This window comes from Rattus norvegicus, chromosome 12 (genome assembly GCF_021556685.1).
Source record: "Rattus norvegicus strain SHRSP/BbbUtx chromosome 12, alternate assembly SHRSP_T2T, whole genome shotgun sequence".
NCBI lineage: Eukaryota > Metazoa > Chordata > Mammalia > Rodentia > Muridae > Rattus > Rattus norvegicus.
In genome coordinates, this window is record NC_141545.1 from 45,508,819 (window position 1) to 45,524,391 (window position 15,573).

At 49.3% G+C, this 15,573-nt stretch overlaps 1 protein-coding gene across 1 annotated transcript in view; it reads left to right on the top strand.

Moving 5' to 3' along the window:
• Fbxw8 (F-box and WD repeat domain containing 8) overlaps positions 1–15,573 on the top strand; it is a 90,608-nt gene that overhangs the window by 40,915 nt on the left and 34,120 nt on the right. Inside the window, exon 5 of the mRNA NM_001107145.2 lies at positions 359–516. Coding sequence (NP_001100615.2) covers positions 359–516 — 158 coding nt within the window. The remainder of the gene's footprint in view (positions 1–358; positions 517–15,573) is intronic.

The window sequence follows — 15,573 nt, forward strand, 5'->3', positions numbered from 1 at the left end:
TGAGGGTGCAAGGGGGACATCATGTCACTCATTCTCATTCTCCTTCCTTCCCTTCCTTCCTTCTTTCCTTTGAGACAGGATCTCATTGTGAAGCCCTGGCTGTCCTGGAATTGTGTAGGCTGGACTCAAACTCACAGGGATCTTCCTGCATCTGCCTCCTGAGTGCAGGGTTTAAAGGTGGTCACCATTGTGTTGTAACAGTGTGGGCTATGCCCACATCCTTCTGTGGTCCAGTTGACAACCTCCTCATTAAGCCATTCAAACCGCTATATAGGAACAGAGCCTTCCAAGCAGCCCACATGCTACCGTGTATGGCCTCCAGGTTTCTCTTGGAACCAAGACTGTTCTTCTCTTCCAGATACACGTCAGGGGAGGTGAGGGTGTGGGACACCCGCACCTGGGACTATGTGGCCCCCTTCCTGGAGTCTGAGTCTGAGGAGGAGGATCCTGGAATGCAGCCATATGTCTCCTTTGTGAGGATCAACAGCTCGCTGGCAGTGGCGGCTTACGAGGATGGTGAGTACCTCAGTCCTCCCTCCTCCCTGTATCCGAGAAAGCTTCACCCAGTGCGGTAGCTGCTACTGCCCCCTGCCTTCTCCAAGCATGCACACACCCACATAACCACTCACCTGCCTCCTATACACAGGTCCATCTATGCATCCACACACACCTCTGCCTCTTCACACATGGGCATGCTCTCCCTCCTGCTTTTAGGTGAAGAATCTGGCAGGCAGCGTCCTGTTGTTTGGCGTAGGGGGCAGAACTACAGAGCTGTTGGAGCTTTGTAACCACCTACTACTCAACAGTGAGAATTCAGAGCTAAAAGAGTAAATGTAGGGATTTTAAAAGCTGAGCAGAACTTTATTTCTACTCTGCTCTTGTGGTTTAATGATAGTAGACACCACAGATGGTTGTTAGCTAAGTTGAGATTGGAGGCGTGGCTCAGCGTAGTACTTGCCTGCCACACATGAGGCCAGGGCAAACCTCAGCATCGCCGTGCAGAGCAGCAGCAGCAGCAGCAGCAGCAGCAGCAGCACAGTGCTTCTACGACGGTTAGGCTTTCCCGTGTGTGCTGCTTGATCAGATACTCAGCGTAGCCTCCTTCTGAGCGTGCTTGCTGCTTCGTCTCCGACTGGGCTCGTAGCTTTGGACAGCTCCCACAGCACTTCCGTTCCTGCATACTTGATTGGCACACAGACACTTTCACCAGTGGGGAAACTGAAGGCTGGAGAATAAAAGGTGTTTATGACATAGCTAGTTTTGTCTCCTAGTCCCAGTGTTGCTGGAGCAGAGTCCCTGACAACAAACATGGAGACTCTTGTAAAGTGAGCACTGGGTTCACCGTAGTTTGACATTTTTAAAACCTACGTTCAATAAGGGTTCTTAAATGCTTTAACCTCCTTCTAGCCCACCACCCAGCAGAGGTAGTGGAGAAGAAAGGCTATTAGGATACAGGAGAAGTGGGCTTGTTTTAAAAATTCTTTGGAGCAACTCCAATCTGCATTGTCAGGAAATCAGTTCAGTTAACAGAAGTCAGCAGAGGCAGCTCGATCCACTCACAAACACGGCACAGATACACCAGCAGTCCAGTCCAGTAGTATCAGGATAGAAACATGGATCAGCAGCAGTGCCACGACTTCAGCAGACACAGCCAGGCCTCCGCCAATGGGCAGGAGTCAGCAGGAGGGACCAGGACCAGCAGGGAGGCCAGGAGAAGTTCTCCAAGTGCCTCTCAGTGAAGTGAAGATCAGCAAAGCCGGAGACTCGAGGCCAATGAAGTGTTGCAAAGCTGGCTATGCAAGCGCAGTCACTGTCTGTTGGGTCCTGTCTATACTCCCTCCCACCATCACGGACAGTCCTCCCAAGGGGCTTGCCTCAGCAAAACTCCACGAGAGGCGTCTGTATCAGCGCCATCACTATGCTTCCTGGTCCTAGGAAGCAGGAAGAAGCTGTAGGAAGTTCTTACAAGGAGTTCTACAGTGTCTCTCTGGCGTCACCATAAGGGGAGCCCAGCAACTAAGTATAAGGCCAACCAGTACCTGTGTGCGTGTCAGTAACAAAGACTCCTTCATCAGCAGTCCTTTCACGTGCTTGCTTTAGCAGAGTGTCCTTTCACCCGTCTGCCCAGCAAAGCATCGTTTGACATAACTGACTTTCCAAAGAAAGCAGAAGCTTCCACTCCAGCTCACCACATCTGACCAGCTTACACAAGAGCTCGAGGGGAAAGTAAAGTGTGCTGCAAGTTAGGTGAGCAGACGGACAGACAGATGCACGTGCACAGACCTGCACGCGGATGTGCATGCTAAGTAGTGCTCTTCCACCACTGTGCTCGCTCAGCGCTGCCGAGACTGTCTTCAGCCCACTGCCACTGTCACTGCATAGCAATGTGGGCGCAATGCAGATGCTTCCTTGATGGTAAACATTTGAATCGGGGTGTTCAGAACAGCTCACATGTGCCGTGTAAAAGCCCTCATTCAGAAGCGGTGGACATCTTTACTAGCAGCACGTGGAAGGCAGAGGCAGGTGGTGCTCCATGTCTCAGGCCAGCCTGGTCTATTTAGTTTCAGGCCAACTGGGGCTATATGGTAAGGACCTATCTCAAAAAAAAAAAAAAAAAATCAAGTTAAAATGTATTTAAACAACAAAGGGGTGTGTGTGTGTGTGTGTGTGTGTGTGTGTGTGTGTGTGTGTGTGTGTGTACACATGTATGTATGTATACATGGTAAAAAACAAAAACTACTTGAAAGTGTCCTTCAACTTCTAGGTCCTCTCCTCTTCCCAGGCCAGTTCTGTACAGTTCTGCGTGTCTTGTTCTTACCCCAGTGACACACCTGTTAACTCTCCTCAGTGTTGTGGTGCCATGCGGGGCTGGGCTGCAGGTGTCGCGTCATGCAGGCTGCTGAATTGTCATCAAGAGTGCCCCTGTCAGTTGTTAGGCTTTTGTTTTTTGTTTTATTTAATGTGTGTAGGCTTTGCCTGCGTGTAGCAGTGCGCCACCTGCATGCAGTGCCTCAGAAGCAAGAAGAGGACATTGAGTCCCTGGGACTGGAGTTACAGACAGCTGTGAGCCACCATGTAGATGCTGGGAATCAAGTCAGGGCTCTGTGGAAGAGCAGCCAGTGCTCTAACAACTGATCCACCTCTCCAGTGCCCACTCTTTGGCTCTGTGATGGAGTGACCCTTAAAGCTCCCTTTCCACACCTATGTGACCCGCTGTTCTGTACAGGCCTGTGGCTGTGTCTCTGCATTTGCTCTCCCAGGCAGCATTGTAGTGAGAAGCTTTGTACCAGTGTCCTCTCGTGTGAGCAGGGAAGTCGTCTCCTATAGGAAGGGTCTCCAGGTAGGAGTGTGAGCACAGGTGCCCTGTGTCTGCTCTCCAGCAGGTGTAGCCGCCCCTCTGTTCTCAGGTGGATTTGGTAGGGAGCAGCACATAATGTGGTTGTTTTTCCCTAGTGGGAAGGCCGATAGTTTCTTACGCACACCTGCCGCTTGTGGTCCCTGTGTTTCCTTTGTGGTTGTGTCCCAGTTAAGTCCTTGTCAATACAGAGCCCGTTGTGGGTTAGTAGGAAGTAGACCTGAGCACTGGTGGTCTCTGGCACTGTGATACAGGTCTGCTCAGGATACTGCTGACCTGTGTGGTGTCAGTGCTCAAAGATTACACTTTAGGGTCTCAGGTCATGTTGGTGGGCAGCCACTTGGCTGTGAGGTAAACTGCAGTCCTTCCACGGTTCGGGATTTGCCTCAAAGCTTTTACTGTGTCTTAGGTGTGAAGACCATTATTCCTCAAGCACCAGCAGGCTCTCCCAGTCTTCTCAGCAGAATCAGGTTGTCAGGATTTCTGTGGAAGATGGCACTTTCTGGTCGTTTTCCCAACTCAGGTGACCTTGTCCTCAGAATCACTTGGGTGACAGATTGACATATTCTCAAAGAGCAACTCAGGCCTCACAGATCCCCATATCAAGTGCACATTCCTTTGTTCCGTTCCAAGAGCAGTGGCTGGTGCTTCTTGTGCAGTCTGCTGTGTGCAGTTTGTAGAGGGGATGTCCAGCCTTCCCATGCTGCCTCAGTGCACCTCTGAAGCATCGAGGTTCAGACCCCTGGTTCAAGCTGCCATGTTCTCCTCAGTAGGAGCCTCCCTGCAGGAGGACTCTAGGAGAAAGCCAGCCCTTTAGCGTGTCCTTTCTGGAGCTGTGCCCCGAGGAACCCCACACACGCACCTGGGGGCTGGGACTTGGCAGGGCGAGCCACAGTTGTGATTTTTTGAATTCCAACCCACTGGCCTCATATTTCTTGTGCCTTGTTTCCAATTGTCAGCACTGGCCACCCTCCAGTTTGATTTTACCACTAATTGTGCTGCACGTTACCGTCCCGAAATGAATCAAATCAAAATGCTTTTCCTGGAGCATTAGCTAAAGCAAGTGAAGGTTCTGAGTAATGAGCAGCTGCTAGTGCAGGGACAGTGGGGACCTTGCCAGGACTCCATCTGCTCCATGCCTGCCTGCCTTTGGCCTCAAGCCACGGCATTAAGGGACGGTAGTGAGCTGGGACCCGTTCCCCACTTGAGTCTCTCTTCAAAGCTCAGTCTTTGGTGAGATTAAATGCTTGTTCCATGAGGGCAGGTTCTTGGCCTGTCTGTCTGAGGTAGAGAGGAGGCGAGACCTGGGGGCACCAGCACGCCACCTTGATGAATCAGTGCAGCTCTCTGTGCTGCCAGGCAGGGTGAGGCTGGATGTTGGCGACCACTTCGTTACCCAGTGGAGTCCGCAAGCTCCACAGCTGTAGGCCGACCTTATCTTCCTCAGCAGCTCTGGGGACTCGGCGCCTAGGCTCGTGTTTTAACACAGAGAGTTGTCCGATGGTTTGCTCGTGTGTTTGATGGTGATGTCTGAATCTAACGTGCAGCTCCCTTCTTCTCTTTGATCGGTGTTGAAGCTTTAGAAATGGAGCAAAATTATTGTGAGGTTCGTGTGAGCTACCAGCTGCCTGCCACCTCTGGCCATGGGTTGTGGAGAAGCTTTCTTTCTACCCACAGGCCTTTCTCTTGTCACTTTTCTCTGTGAGTAATCAGCTCTTGCCTGCCATCCCGACTGCCTGAGGCTTGGGAGCAGACCGCAGAACTGAAGCTCCTTTCCAACACAGAGGGAGAGCTGCCAGACACCATCCTTTTAGAGGACAGGACACACTTGCTCAGTCACAACTGTCGCACAGCAGTAGGGATGCTCACGGTATTCTCAGATTCATGGGAAATGAACAGACTTAGGTGCGGAATAACTGCTGGTAAAGGTGTTTACTGCCACGCTGCTGGCCTGAACCCTTCCCAGAGCCATGTGGGTACAGAGAGAGCCAAGTCCAAGCTGTCTTCTCCCCCTACCCCCCTCCCTGCACTCACACACATGCGTACGCACGCACACACATATACACACACACGATGTATTAAAAATTTTAAGTGAGAGTCCAGAGCTGAAATGGTTTAGAAGTATTTAAGACATTGAACTTTTTTGTTTTTCTGACCATGTGTCTCTGTGCAGTCTAGGCTATCCTGAAGTTCTCTGTGTAGAGCAGACAGGCCTCTGAGACATTGGACTTTAATGTGACACCTAGCACATTCCAGGACCTTTAGTTTTGTTTGACAAGCTGTGGAGACTGTCACATGTTGAGCTGCTGAACCAAACTGTTGCTCTGAGGTGTTCCTGCCTCTTATGAGGGGATCTCAGTACCACTGCTGTGTGTGCCTGGGGCAGGGAGCCAGCAGGGCTAATTCTGACCAATTTTTTGAAGTGAGTTAGTAGCTCAGAACACATAGTAAATCAAACTACATTGCCCAGAGTCACTCCAGATGTGCTGTGTCACTCACTCTCAGTGAAGAGGTCACAGGTGTCTGACAGGACCCCCATGTCCCCAGCAGCAGTGACACTGATTCCACATTCTGAGCCTCTGTCTCCCTGACACTGAGCTGTAAGGGTGCCCTGCCTGGGCATGGCCCTGTGGGCTCTCTGGTCTCCCATGCTCACCCCACAGATAGCAGCACACACAGGACCTGCTCCTGCTGTCTTCTTTCTGCTGTTTACCCTTTCTAGAGTGTCAGCAAAGCGGGATGATGGGCCAAGGCAGATTTCCCACAGAAGAGAATGGTTCAGGAAACCATTTAAGGAAACCTACTTCTATTCTTCTCTGCCTCTGGAGCTCTGAGAAGTGCAAAATTCAGTCTCTGGCCAAGAGGGCTCATTGACGCTTCAGGATAAGAGAGAACCATCTGTCCCATCAGATTTTTGTTGTTGAATATATTACTCAAGGTAAATGCAAAAATGTTTCTTGAAACAACTCTGAATAAAGACCCGGGGCTTTCCTGTTACCCCTGCTGCTGCCTGTCTCCCATGTTGGCTTTCTCACTGAGGAGGGAGGAGCTACGTGTGCCTTGCCTTCCCTCAGTGTAGTGGCCAGCTGCAGCTGAAATCAAGCCTATCCATTTGATCAGTGTTTTGTCAGAGCGGCAAAGATGGGACCAGAACAGCCATGGCTGGAAGGTCAGCAGCCCAGCAGCAGTGACCACAGCTTGAGCCCTGCTCTTGAGCCCAGCTGCAGGGAGGACGAGCCAGCTGCAGGGAGGACTAGCCAGCTGTGGAATGTGTGTGGGGGAGGAAGGAGGATTGTGGAGGGGTCTCATGCAGTGAACGTGGGAGCTAGCCTTTTGGGATCCCGTCAGTCAGATCTGGCCACCAGCATGAGTAAGGACAGCAACAGATGACAACCCACCCAGTTAATGGGACTCCACGGTCTTCTGTGATGGAAGAGAGGAGTAAGAAGAGAGGCCAAGAACACCGTAAGCGGGAGCACCAGCTCCTAAGCACACAGGATGCTGGGAGTAAAACCATGCTGGGGTTTGGTGACTGATAACTAGATCAGAAGAAAAAGTAGTTTATGCAAAAACTATGGCAAGCACAAGAGCAGAACTTCCTTTAGCCCCAAAGAGTAGCATCGATTAAAAGAATGAAGCATATGTGCTTCAGGGCCTCGAGTTTCCAACATCGCTGTCCCTTAGAAAAGAGTAAAGGTGAGACCCAGAGTTGCACTAGTGCATGGGCAGTCAGCAGCAGCGGACAAGGCAAGGGAACTGTATGTGTGGGCCCATGAGGTTAGCAGACAGCGGTGAGAGCTCCAGGATGCATGGTGGACAGAAACCTGCCTAGCCCAGGGATGTGAAGCTACTTTTATTCTTTAACAGTCTCTTTAAGAGTGAGTAGGTGCGGGGTTGGGGATTTAGCTCAGTGGTAGAGCGCTTGCCTAGCAAGCGCAAGGCCCTGGGTTCGGTCCCCAGCTCCGAAAAAAAGAAAAGGAAAAAAAAAAAAAAAAAGAGTGAGTAGGTGCCTCGTGCACCATAACAGCAGAGCATTATGGGGTAGAACATATGTAGAAGCTATTTTTTTTAAGATTTATTTATTCATTTATTATATATAAGCACACTGTAGCTGTCTTCAGATATACCAGAAGAGGGAATCGGATCTCTTTACAAATGGTTGTGAGCGACCATGTGGTTGCTGGGAATTGAACTCAGGACCTCTGGAAGAGCAGTCAGTGCTCTTAACCTCTGAGCCATCTCTCCAGCCCCCGTAGAAGCTATTTTTTTCTTGGGAAAAAAAAAACAAAAAATCTTTTACTAACACAGAAAAAAGTTTCTATGTGCTTAAGAGAGAGCATTTGCCAGTGCAGCACCGATTGTGTGCAGCAGTGGCTTCTCAAAAACCAGGCCCTGCTACACGCTGGTTTGGTGCTGTATAGACCTACATGCTGCAAGAAAATGTGTAAGAAACAGAAGAAATGAAGTAAAAACCCCATAGATAATTTATGTATAAAACCCATATAGTATGTGTGGCCGAGATCCTGGGTCTGGCATAAATATGTAAAAATTAGTTGTATTCAAGTTAGCATTGACCACTGAGAAAGTGGTTTTGTTACAATATGGGGGAGGGGGAGCAGAGATAGATGGATAAGAAGGTAGGAAAGATCTAGAAAGAACTGGCTGCAGAAAATGTGATCACAATATAAAAAAATGTTTTTCAAGAAAAAATGTGTGAGGAGTTGATTTATTCAACAAACTATGGTAAGATTTCTGTGCTGCAATTTTGTGAAATATGCTGAGAGACTAAAGAAAGCCCTGCTCAGAGAAATAGAGCCCACTCACCTGACTGATAGAGATTCCAGGCAAGCTAAGGGAAAATGGATGCACTAACGCTAAACAACAAAAACCACGCTGTAGGGCCTAAAGAGCTCCAAGCTGGAGTATGCACTTAACTCTTAAGGTTTACACTTAAAACCACAGTGATGAAGACAGTGTCATTGGCACCAGAAGGTCACAGAAGTCCACAGTGGTGGACTATGCTGGTGTCTCCACCCTTCCCAAAGGCTATAGGCTACTTCAGTGAAGCCCTTGGCTTTCCAGCAGACAGCACGAAGTACACACTGTCCCATATATCCTTCCCCCAAATAACCTGCCATCCCCACTTATGCTGCAGACAAGCTGCTCAGAGTAGACTGTAGTGCTAAGTGTAAAGCTTTTAACTGTGGAAAATCTTCCTGCCTTGGTCTGGGTAGAGATTCCTTAGACAAAAAACCACAAATTACAAAAGAAAAAAGTTAACTTTATCAGAATTGAAAATCCTCATGTATTGAAGATACCACTATGTGGTAAAAACACAGGATGAGGCCTAAAACCGGGGTGAACTAAAGTCTCACGCGATAGCCAAACTCTAGTTTATGCTCCGAGAGTTAGGCTGATGCGAGTAAGGTGTTCCACTTCAAGGAGAGGCAACGTGTTTCCATAGAGGGATATGAATAGCAACAGCCGAAGTAAACTCACCCTTATCCGCTCTACCTGGCTCCAGATTGGCTGTTTAGCCCTAGCCGGGACTTGAACTCCTACCTCCACCTCCATAGTGCTGCAGGTACACGCATGCAACCATGCCCTGCCTTCTGTTTTTACTTTATTAGAAGTTATGCATAAAATTCTATTCTAAAAGCTGAACATGAGGGGTGGTTAAGAGGACGGGCTCAGGTCACAGCACCTGTATGGCAGTTCACATCCGTCTGTGACTCCAGAGCGGGGGATCTGACCCTGCAGACACCAAGCACACAAGTGCATAGTCACACATGCAAATACATGAAAATCCCAAGGCCTCTTAAGAAAAGTTTAACATAAAAATAGAAACGAAAGTGTCGTGAGCCCATGTCCCTGTCTTCTGCTTCAGGAGCTGTCGGCACCTCTCTTACACCCTTACACCTGTAATACTCTCCACTCAGAGCGTTCCGAGTTCTGTGTTGGTATGTCATGACTGAAAGTGACTCCGGTCATATTCTGTTGAATATGAAGGGAAGTCAGGGCAGGAACTCAAGAAACTGGAGACAGGCAGAACCCCGAGGACAGTGTCCTGAGGACCTCATGCTGGGCTTGGTGCACCACCATCACCTGGTCCCTCCATGATCATCTCTGAGCTCTGAAAGTTCTAAGGAGCTTTGAGCCCTCACTGGGCAGCGTCACCAGAACTTAAATAGTGATGGACTTCCCAAGTCTTAGGCTGGAGCGGATGAGTGATTCAGTTACCAGCCGCAGAAAGGACTAAGAGCTGGGGACTGTTGGGATAGCTGGGTGAAGATGTCCTTGTCAGTGGCTTTACTGTAGAAAATCTTGGGGAACAATTTAAAATTCCGAAAAGCGCATTCTTGGTAGTTGAGCAAGGGTTTTTTTTTTTTTAGATCAGGGGACAAGACATTGGCAGCCCTGCTGGTAGTAAGCCTTTCTTACTAAAGCTGGGCTGGTGACCAAGGTGATGATTAATTCTTGTACCCATTTTTGCCCTTGGCTTTCTGATATGATTTAATAAAAAATATTAATGGGTAGGTGTGCATCCTGAGGACTTAAAGTAGAGATGACTGATTGCTTTTATATAAAAGCTTGCATTTGTGATTCTTTTAAGATTTTTTAAAAAATAAGATTACATTTTAAGATAAACAGTAAAATGATTTTTTTTCCTTTGCTGTTGCAAAATGTAGCCTGCCAGTAAAGAGCTGGCTGAGAAGACCTTGCTTGCTCACACCTTGTTATTCTGTAACAAGTTACCTCAACATGAGTGTGTGTGGGTCCTGGGGAAGGATTTGTTTCTCACCTGTAATACAGAAAACACAGTCATGGAGGGATATTGGGGAGTGTACAGGGTTGTTTGTTTGTTTACTTCTAATTATTGTAATCACTCATTAGGAGAAAAGTAGACTATAACCACATTGCAGTTTTTTTGGTTTTTGGGTTTTTGTTTTTTTTTTTTTGTTTTTTTTTGGTTCTTTTTTTCAGAGCTGGGGACCGAACCCAGGGCCTTGCGCTTCCTAGGCAAGCGCTCTACCACTGAGCTAAATCCCCAACCCCCACATTGCAGTTTTAATACTGCCTGAAAGATTTTGCTGGGGGATGCAAGCTGTGGGAGGAAAAGTTGTTGGAGCGCTTTGCTTCCTCAAGTGTGTGTGAGAGTGTGTGTGAGTATGTGTGTGTGTGTATGTGTGTGTAAGAGAGTGTGCGTGCGTGTGTGTGTGTGTGTGTGTGTGTGTGTGTGTGTGTGCCTGCGTGCCTGTGTTCCTGCCTTGTATTAGTCACCAACCACACATCTCCTCCTTGGATCCAGAACACACTGCTGGATCTGGCCTCCAGCAACAGGTGGTGGTGGTGGTTTTGTTTTTTACAGGACACTGCATGTGAAGAGAATTGAAGTGTTGTGGCAGTGTGAGTGATGGCAGGCTTGCTTGTCTTGGGTGCTGTTGAGCGTCCCAGTCACCGGTTCGGGCCAGCATCTGAAGCTCTCTTGGTGCCTTAGATGTCATAAGCCTTCCTAGGGTCTCTCTGGTCTGGCATCCTCCAGGCGTGGGCTTGAGAGCTCGTAGTAACCCATCTTCCCCTCCCCCTCCTGGAGCCTCTGCCTACCTAGGTTATCTCGGCTTCAGCCTCTGCTCCTTTGTCCTAACCTTGGCCCTGAGCCCATTCAGAATCTCATCAATGCACTGTCCAGAATATTTCTGATTTGGGGTTTTTCCTCTGGAGGCAGCAGCATGCAGCCTTGGGGGGAGTCTCCTTCAGCCTGCCCTTTTCTCTGTCAAGACTTACGGACAAAGCAGCCCTCAGGGCTCTGGCTTACACTGATAGAACTCCTGATCTGAGAGGTGACCCTGTGGGTAAGGTGCTTGTTGTGCAGTTCTCACGTGTGCTGTGACCCCAGCCCCAGTGGGCAGGAGCCTAGCCAGAGCAGTAACCTCCAGACTCACTGAGAGATCTCCTCACACAAGGTAGAGAGAGAGAGCAGGGGTGTGTGTGTTAGTGTGTGTGTGTGTGTGTGTGTGTGTGTGTGTGTGTGCGCGCGCGCGCGAGCCAGCGCTTGCCCTCTGACTTGATGATGTGTGCAGCTTCAGCTGAGTGTGCTATGGCAGTCGATGAAGACGTGCATGTTTATGCTTAGTGACTGCTATGGGTGCATTTTAAATTTCTGTTAAAATGTTTTTCCCTTGTAGAACTCCTTCTGCGTCCTTCTTAACTGGTTGGAGAAAAGCATTTATTTCCATAGTGGGAACGGGGCCTGCCAGCTGTCTGTATAAATAGTCAGCCTTATTCTGTGTCTCTGAACACAGCTAATTGATCCTGTCTGCTTAGCTGTCATGATGCTGGGACCGAGCTTAGGTGTTAACCCTGTAAGTCAAGAGGCTGGAGCTCAGAGGGTGTGTCCGCAAAGAAGTCTCCAGAGACCACGGCATACTCGGTGGTTGAAGGGCCAGTGTGTGGCTGTCTAAATTGTAGCCTTTCTTGAGCCATAGTTACATAGAGCAGATCCGAGGGGAGGGGCAAGGCCAGTGTGTGTTTCCAAAACCAGTTCGGTGGTTATTTACCTTTCAAGCAATTAAGGTAATTACCGTGGTGCGGAGAAGTAATTGGGGAAGTTCCGCCCTGAGCTCTGACGGCCCTGCAGGGACAGTTTTAGTTGGGACTTATTTTTTTGATGGAAGCCTAATTGCAGTTTTGGCTTTGTGCACACAAACAGAAGCAGCTAATTGTTTAGGCAAATAGCAGATTAATTTAAATATGCATCCCTAATAAAACAAAAATGGTATCCATTATGGTCCTTGTTCCCATGCCGAGGAATATAAATATTGTGCGCAAGCACCATTAGGCGGCCTTCTTAAGGACCATCGTCACTATCGCACAGGGGTAGCACTTTCCAGATACGAGTGATCTTTACAAAAGCTAACATAAATCAGCTTAAACTCATTTAGATCCCATTTCCACTATGTGCAGTTTCATTACCACACTCTGGCTGGCCTCCTCTGGGAGGGGAGGGACGTGCTGCACACTGGCATGGGTGCCCATGCACAGCTGCTTAGCAGCCTTTCTGTCTCCTCCAAAGCCTGGCCCTCGTCACTCATGTCACCGCTAATGACTTCCTGGTCTGGGGCAAGTGCTGAGTGAATGCCAGTAGCCCTGCTGCTGCTCATCAAGGTGGAGGCCCTGAGCAGGGAGCCAGCGAAGCTGCCAGGTCCCGCCCCTGCCTACTTGGGGGGCTTCGGCCTTCACTCACTATCCTCTCCCGCTCAGATGTGCTTTGAAAGACACAGTGTTTCTTTGTCTGCACCCTTTCAGGTTTCTGCTGAGTAGGCTGGTGTTGGGGAGGCCCCTGCTGCCTTTTTACCCTCCTTTATTACCCTCGTGTGGGGCCTGAGATGCAGCAGAAAATGCTCCTCACCCAAGCACGGAGGGGTGGGCAGGCTTACAGGACCTGAGTATGTCTTTGGCATTGGCTGGTCAGACTCGGGATGGGGACCTGTTCATGGACCTGGGCTCACATTTTGTTGTGTGCTTGGGTTAGAAGCCATTGTGGGATGGAGCTGGCTCCTTTAGAGAAAGCTGCACAGCAGAGGCGGAAGGAGAAGCAGTTGTAGAGATTAGCAGTGAGATCTGTGGCATGCACAAGTGGCCTTGATCCCTAGTGTTGCCTGGGTAGCTGGTTCCACCCTTGTCAGCTTGTCCTGTCCTGTCCTCTGCCTGTGTGACACAGCCTGTGCTAGTCTAGTCAGTTTCCACTCTGTGGAGCTCCACTCCAGTCTTTTTCTTACCATTGAACATTTCTTACTGAACAGGAGGTGCGTGTTAGCCAGGCTCAACTAATAGCACTACTCCCTCTGACCCACTATTGGGGGAGCAGGAGCCCAGCACATAGCCCGCCTCTTTATATGTCACCCAGTGCCAGAAGCCAAGTCCACCCTGCGTCCACATCAGACTTCTAACTATCGTATGTTTGAGAACTGAATTTTTTTGGTTCTGACAGTTGTTGCTGGCATCTCTTTTAATAGTCACATGGTGAACGTGGACCAGCTCAACTCAGTGCCTGTAAAGGTCAGCTGCTCCTTGTGAGGGTGTGAGGACAGATGGACAGATTGAGTGTGGGTAGGGGTGTATGTGTGGGTGGGTTTGGGTGTGGATGTGTGGTCTGAACTAAGCTTATGGCTTCCTTTCTGTTGCTGGGACAAAATACGGCCAGAAGCAACTTAGGGAAGAGGAAAAGGCAGCATGGAGGATGCTGCTTACAGGCTCACTCATGCAGAGCCTAGAGCTGCCTGCCAGGGAATGGTGCTACCCACAGTGGGCTGGGCCATCTAATGTCCATTATCAATCAAAACATCCCCACCCGCTCCCATTACACCCTCTGTGCAGTTCCTGAATTGAGACTCACTTCTCCCGTGTCTCTAGGCTGTATCAAGTTGACAGTTAATCTTCATGAGTGGCTTTGTCGATGCCATCAGAAATCCGGCCCATGCAGTAAGGAACTTTGTTTTATATCATCCTAAGCATGGCGCTAACAGGGCTCCTGGATGCTGCTCAGGGCTTGGCGAGCACTTGCCCAGTGTGTGAATTTATAGACTGTTTTCTTCGGGATGGTAACCTCCCGCAGTAGCATGGAGCGCTCTAATAACATTCTCATTCTCTTCAAGTCTGTAGTTATCAGGTCACAAAGTACTGTGATGGAGCCGTGCTCACTGATAAATAGCGTCTGCCTGTCTCTCCCTTAAGCTTTCCGCCCCTTTACTGATGTGTGTGCAGAAGTTGGGGGGGGTCAAGGTGAAGGCTGAGTGGATACTCTGTCCCAACTGCCCAGCTGCTGCTTTGTGTTCTTAGCAAAGCTTCTGGTTTCTGATGTTGGTGAAGGTGATGTTGGTGAGCAGAGGTGATGATTACACAGGGAAACAGAAGTGTCTCTCCTTACTTACAGCACTCTAAAAGATGCTGCCCCACCCACTTCTGCAAAAGCACATGTGCCAAGTAGGACAGAGGTCAGGAGAGGAAAATGGCTGTGTGGCTTCCTTGTACTCAGGGAAGGTCAGTAGAATCCCTTGAGTCTTGGCTATGCTGACCTAAGCATGCATCCTGAGGTCCTGAGGAAGCTGCCCAGTGATTGCAGGGAGACTCTTGGCCAGGAGGCAGCAGAGGAGTCATAATGGAGTAAGCACATAATCCAAACCTACGTCTGGAGGAAGGTCAGAACTGTGTGGGTCGTGAGGCTGGACGGGGCTCAGCAGTTAGACCACTGCTGCCCTTGCACAGGTTGGTTCCCAAAGTTCACAACCGTCTGTAACTCCAACGTCAGGGCGTCCAGGCATCCGGCCTGAGGGGTGCCTGCACTCATTCGGTACACATAGGCGCACACAGTTACAAACGGAAGATGTAAAGACGGAAGTAGTCTTAGTTTGTATTAAAACAAGACCAAATAAATGGTGTCTCCAGAAAATCCACTGGATGTGTTATGCGTTTAGAGACGAGTTATCGCTCACCCTGGACTGAGCAACAACACAGCAAGTCCAGGGTGAGCGATTGTTGTTGCTCAGGCTAACCTCAGGCTAACCTCAGGCTGCCAGGCTGCTGCCCCAGCCTCCCAGTTGCTGCAGTTACCCGTGTGTGTCACCATGCCTGGCTCCAAGAATCACGTGTTAAAGATAAAGACACAAAGCAAAATAAGCAGACTGTGGAAGCTTCTTGATTTAATACGAATCAGAGAAAGCCAAAGTGCTGGGTCAGTGGCAAAGTGGACTTCAGAGCAGAGACGCTAACAGGACAGGGGGAAGAGACAGTTAATTCACAAAAACCTAAGAGTAGTAAATGCTTGTACACGAGAATTGGTGTTAGGGACTGTGGTTGCACCATTGCCACTGACAAGCGGTGGCTGCGAATGTAACTGAAGAGGAGAGTCAGGTATGGCCCTGAGTGTCTGAGTCGGTCGGAGCTTGCTTTGCACTGAGCTGTGTTTGCTGCATCCAGGTCTGTGGAGGACAGGATGCCAGTTACATCAGTCATCAACTGAAAGTGAATGCTGTGTCCATAGTCTAAGTGTGCAAGGGTGCACTGTGTTTAACAGCTTACACAGCTTGACACACCAGAACATGGGTGACTTCAGTGGTGTGTTAGTCCCTGCCAAGCTCAGTGCTGTCACAGAGTGAGTAATCATGAAGCAGTTATCCAGCCACCTAAGACTTCTGCAGTCCCGTCTGTGTGGAATGGGG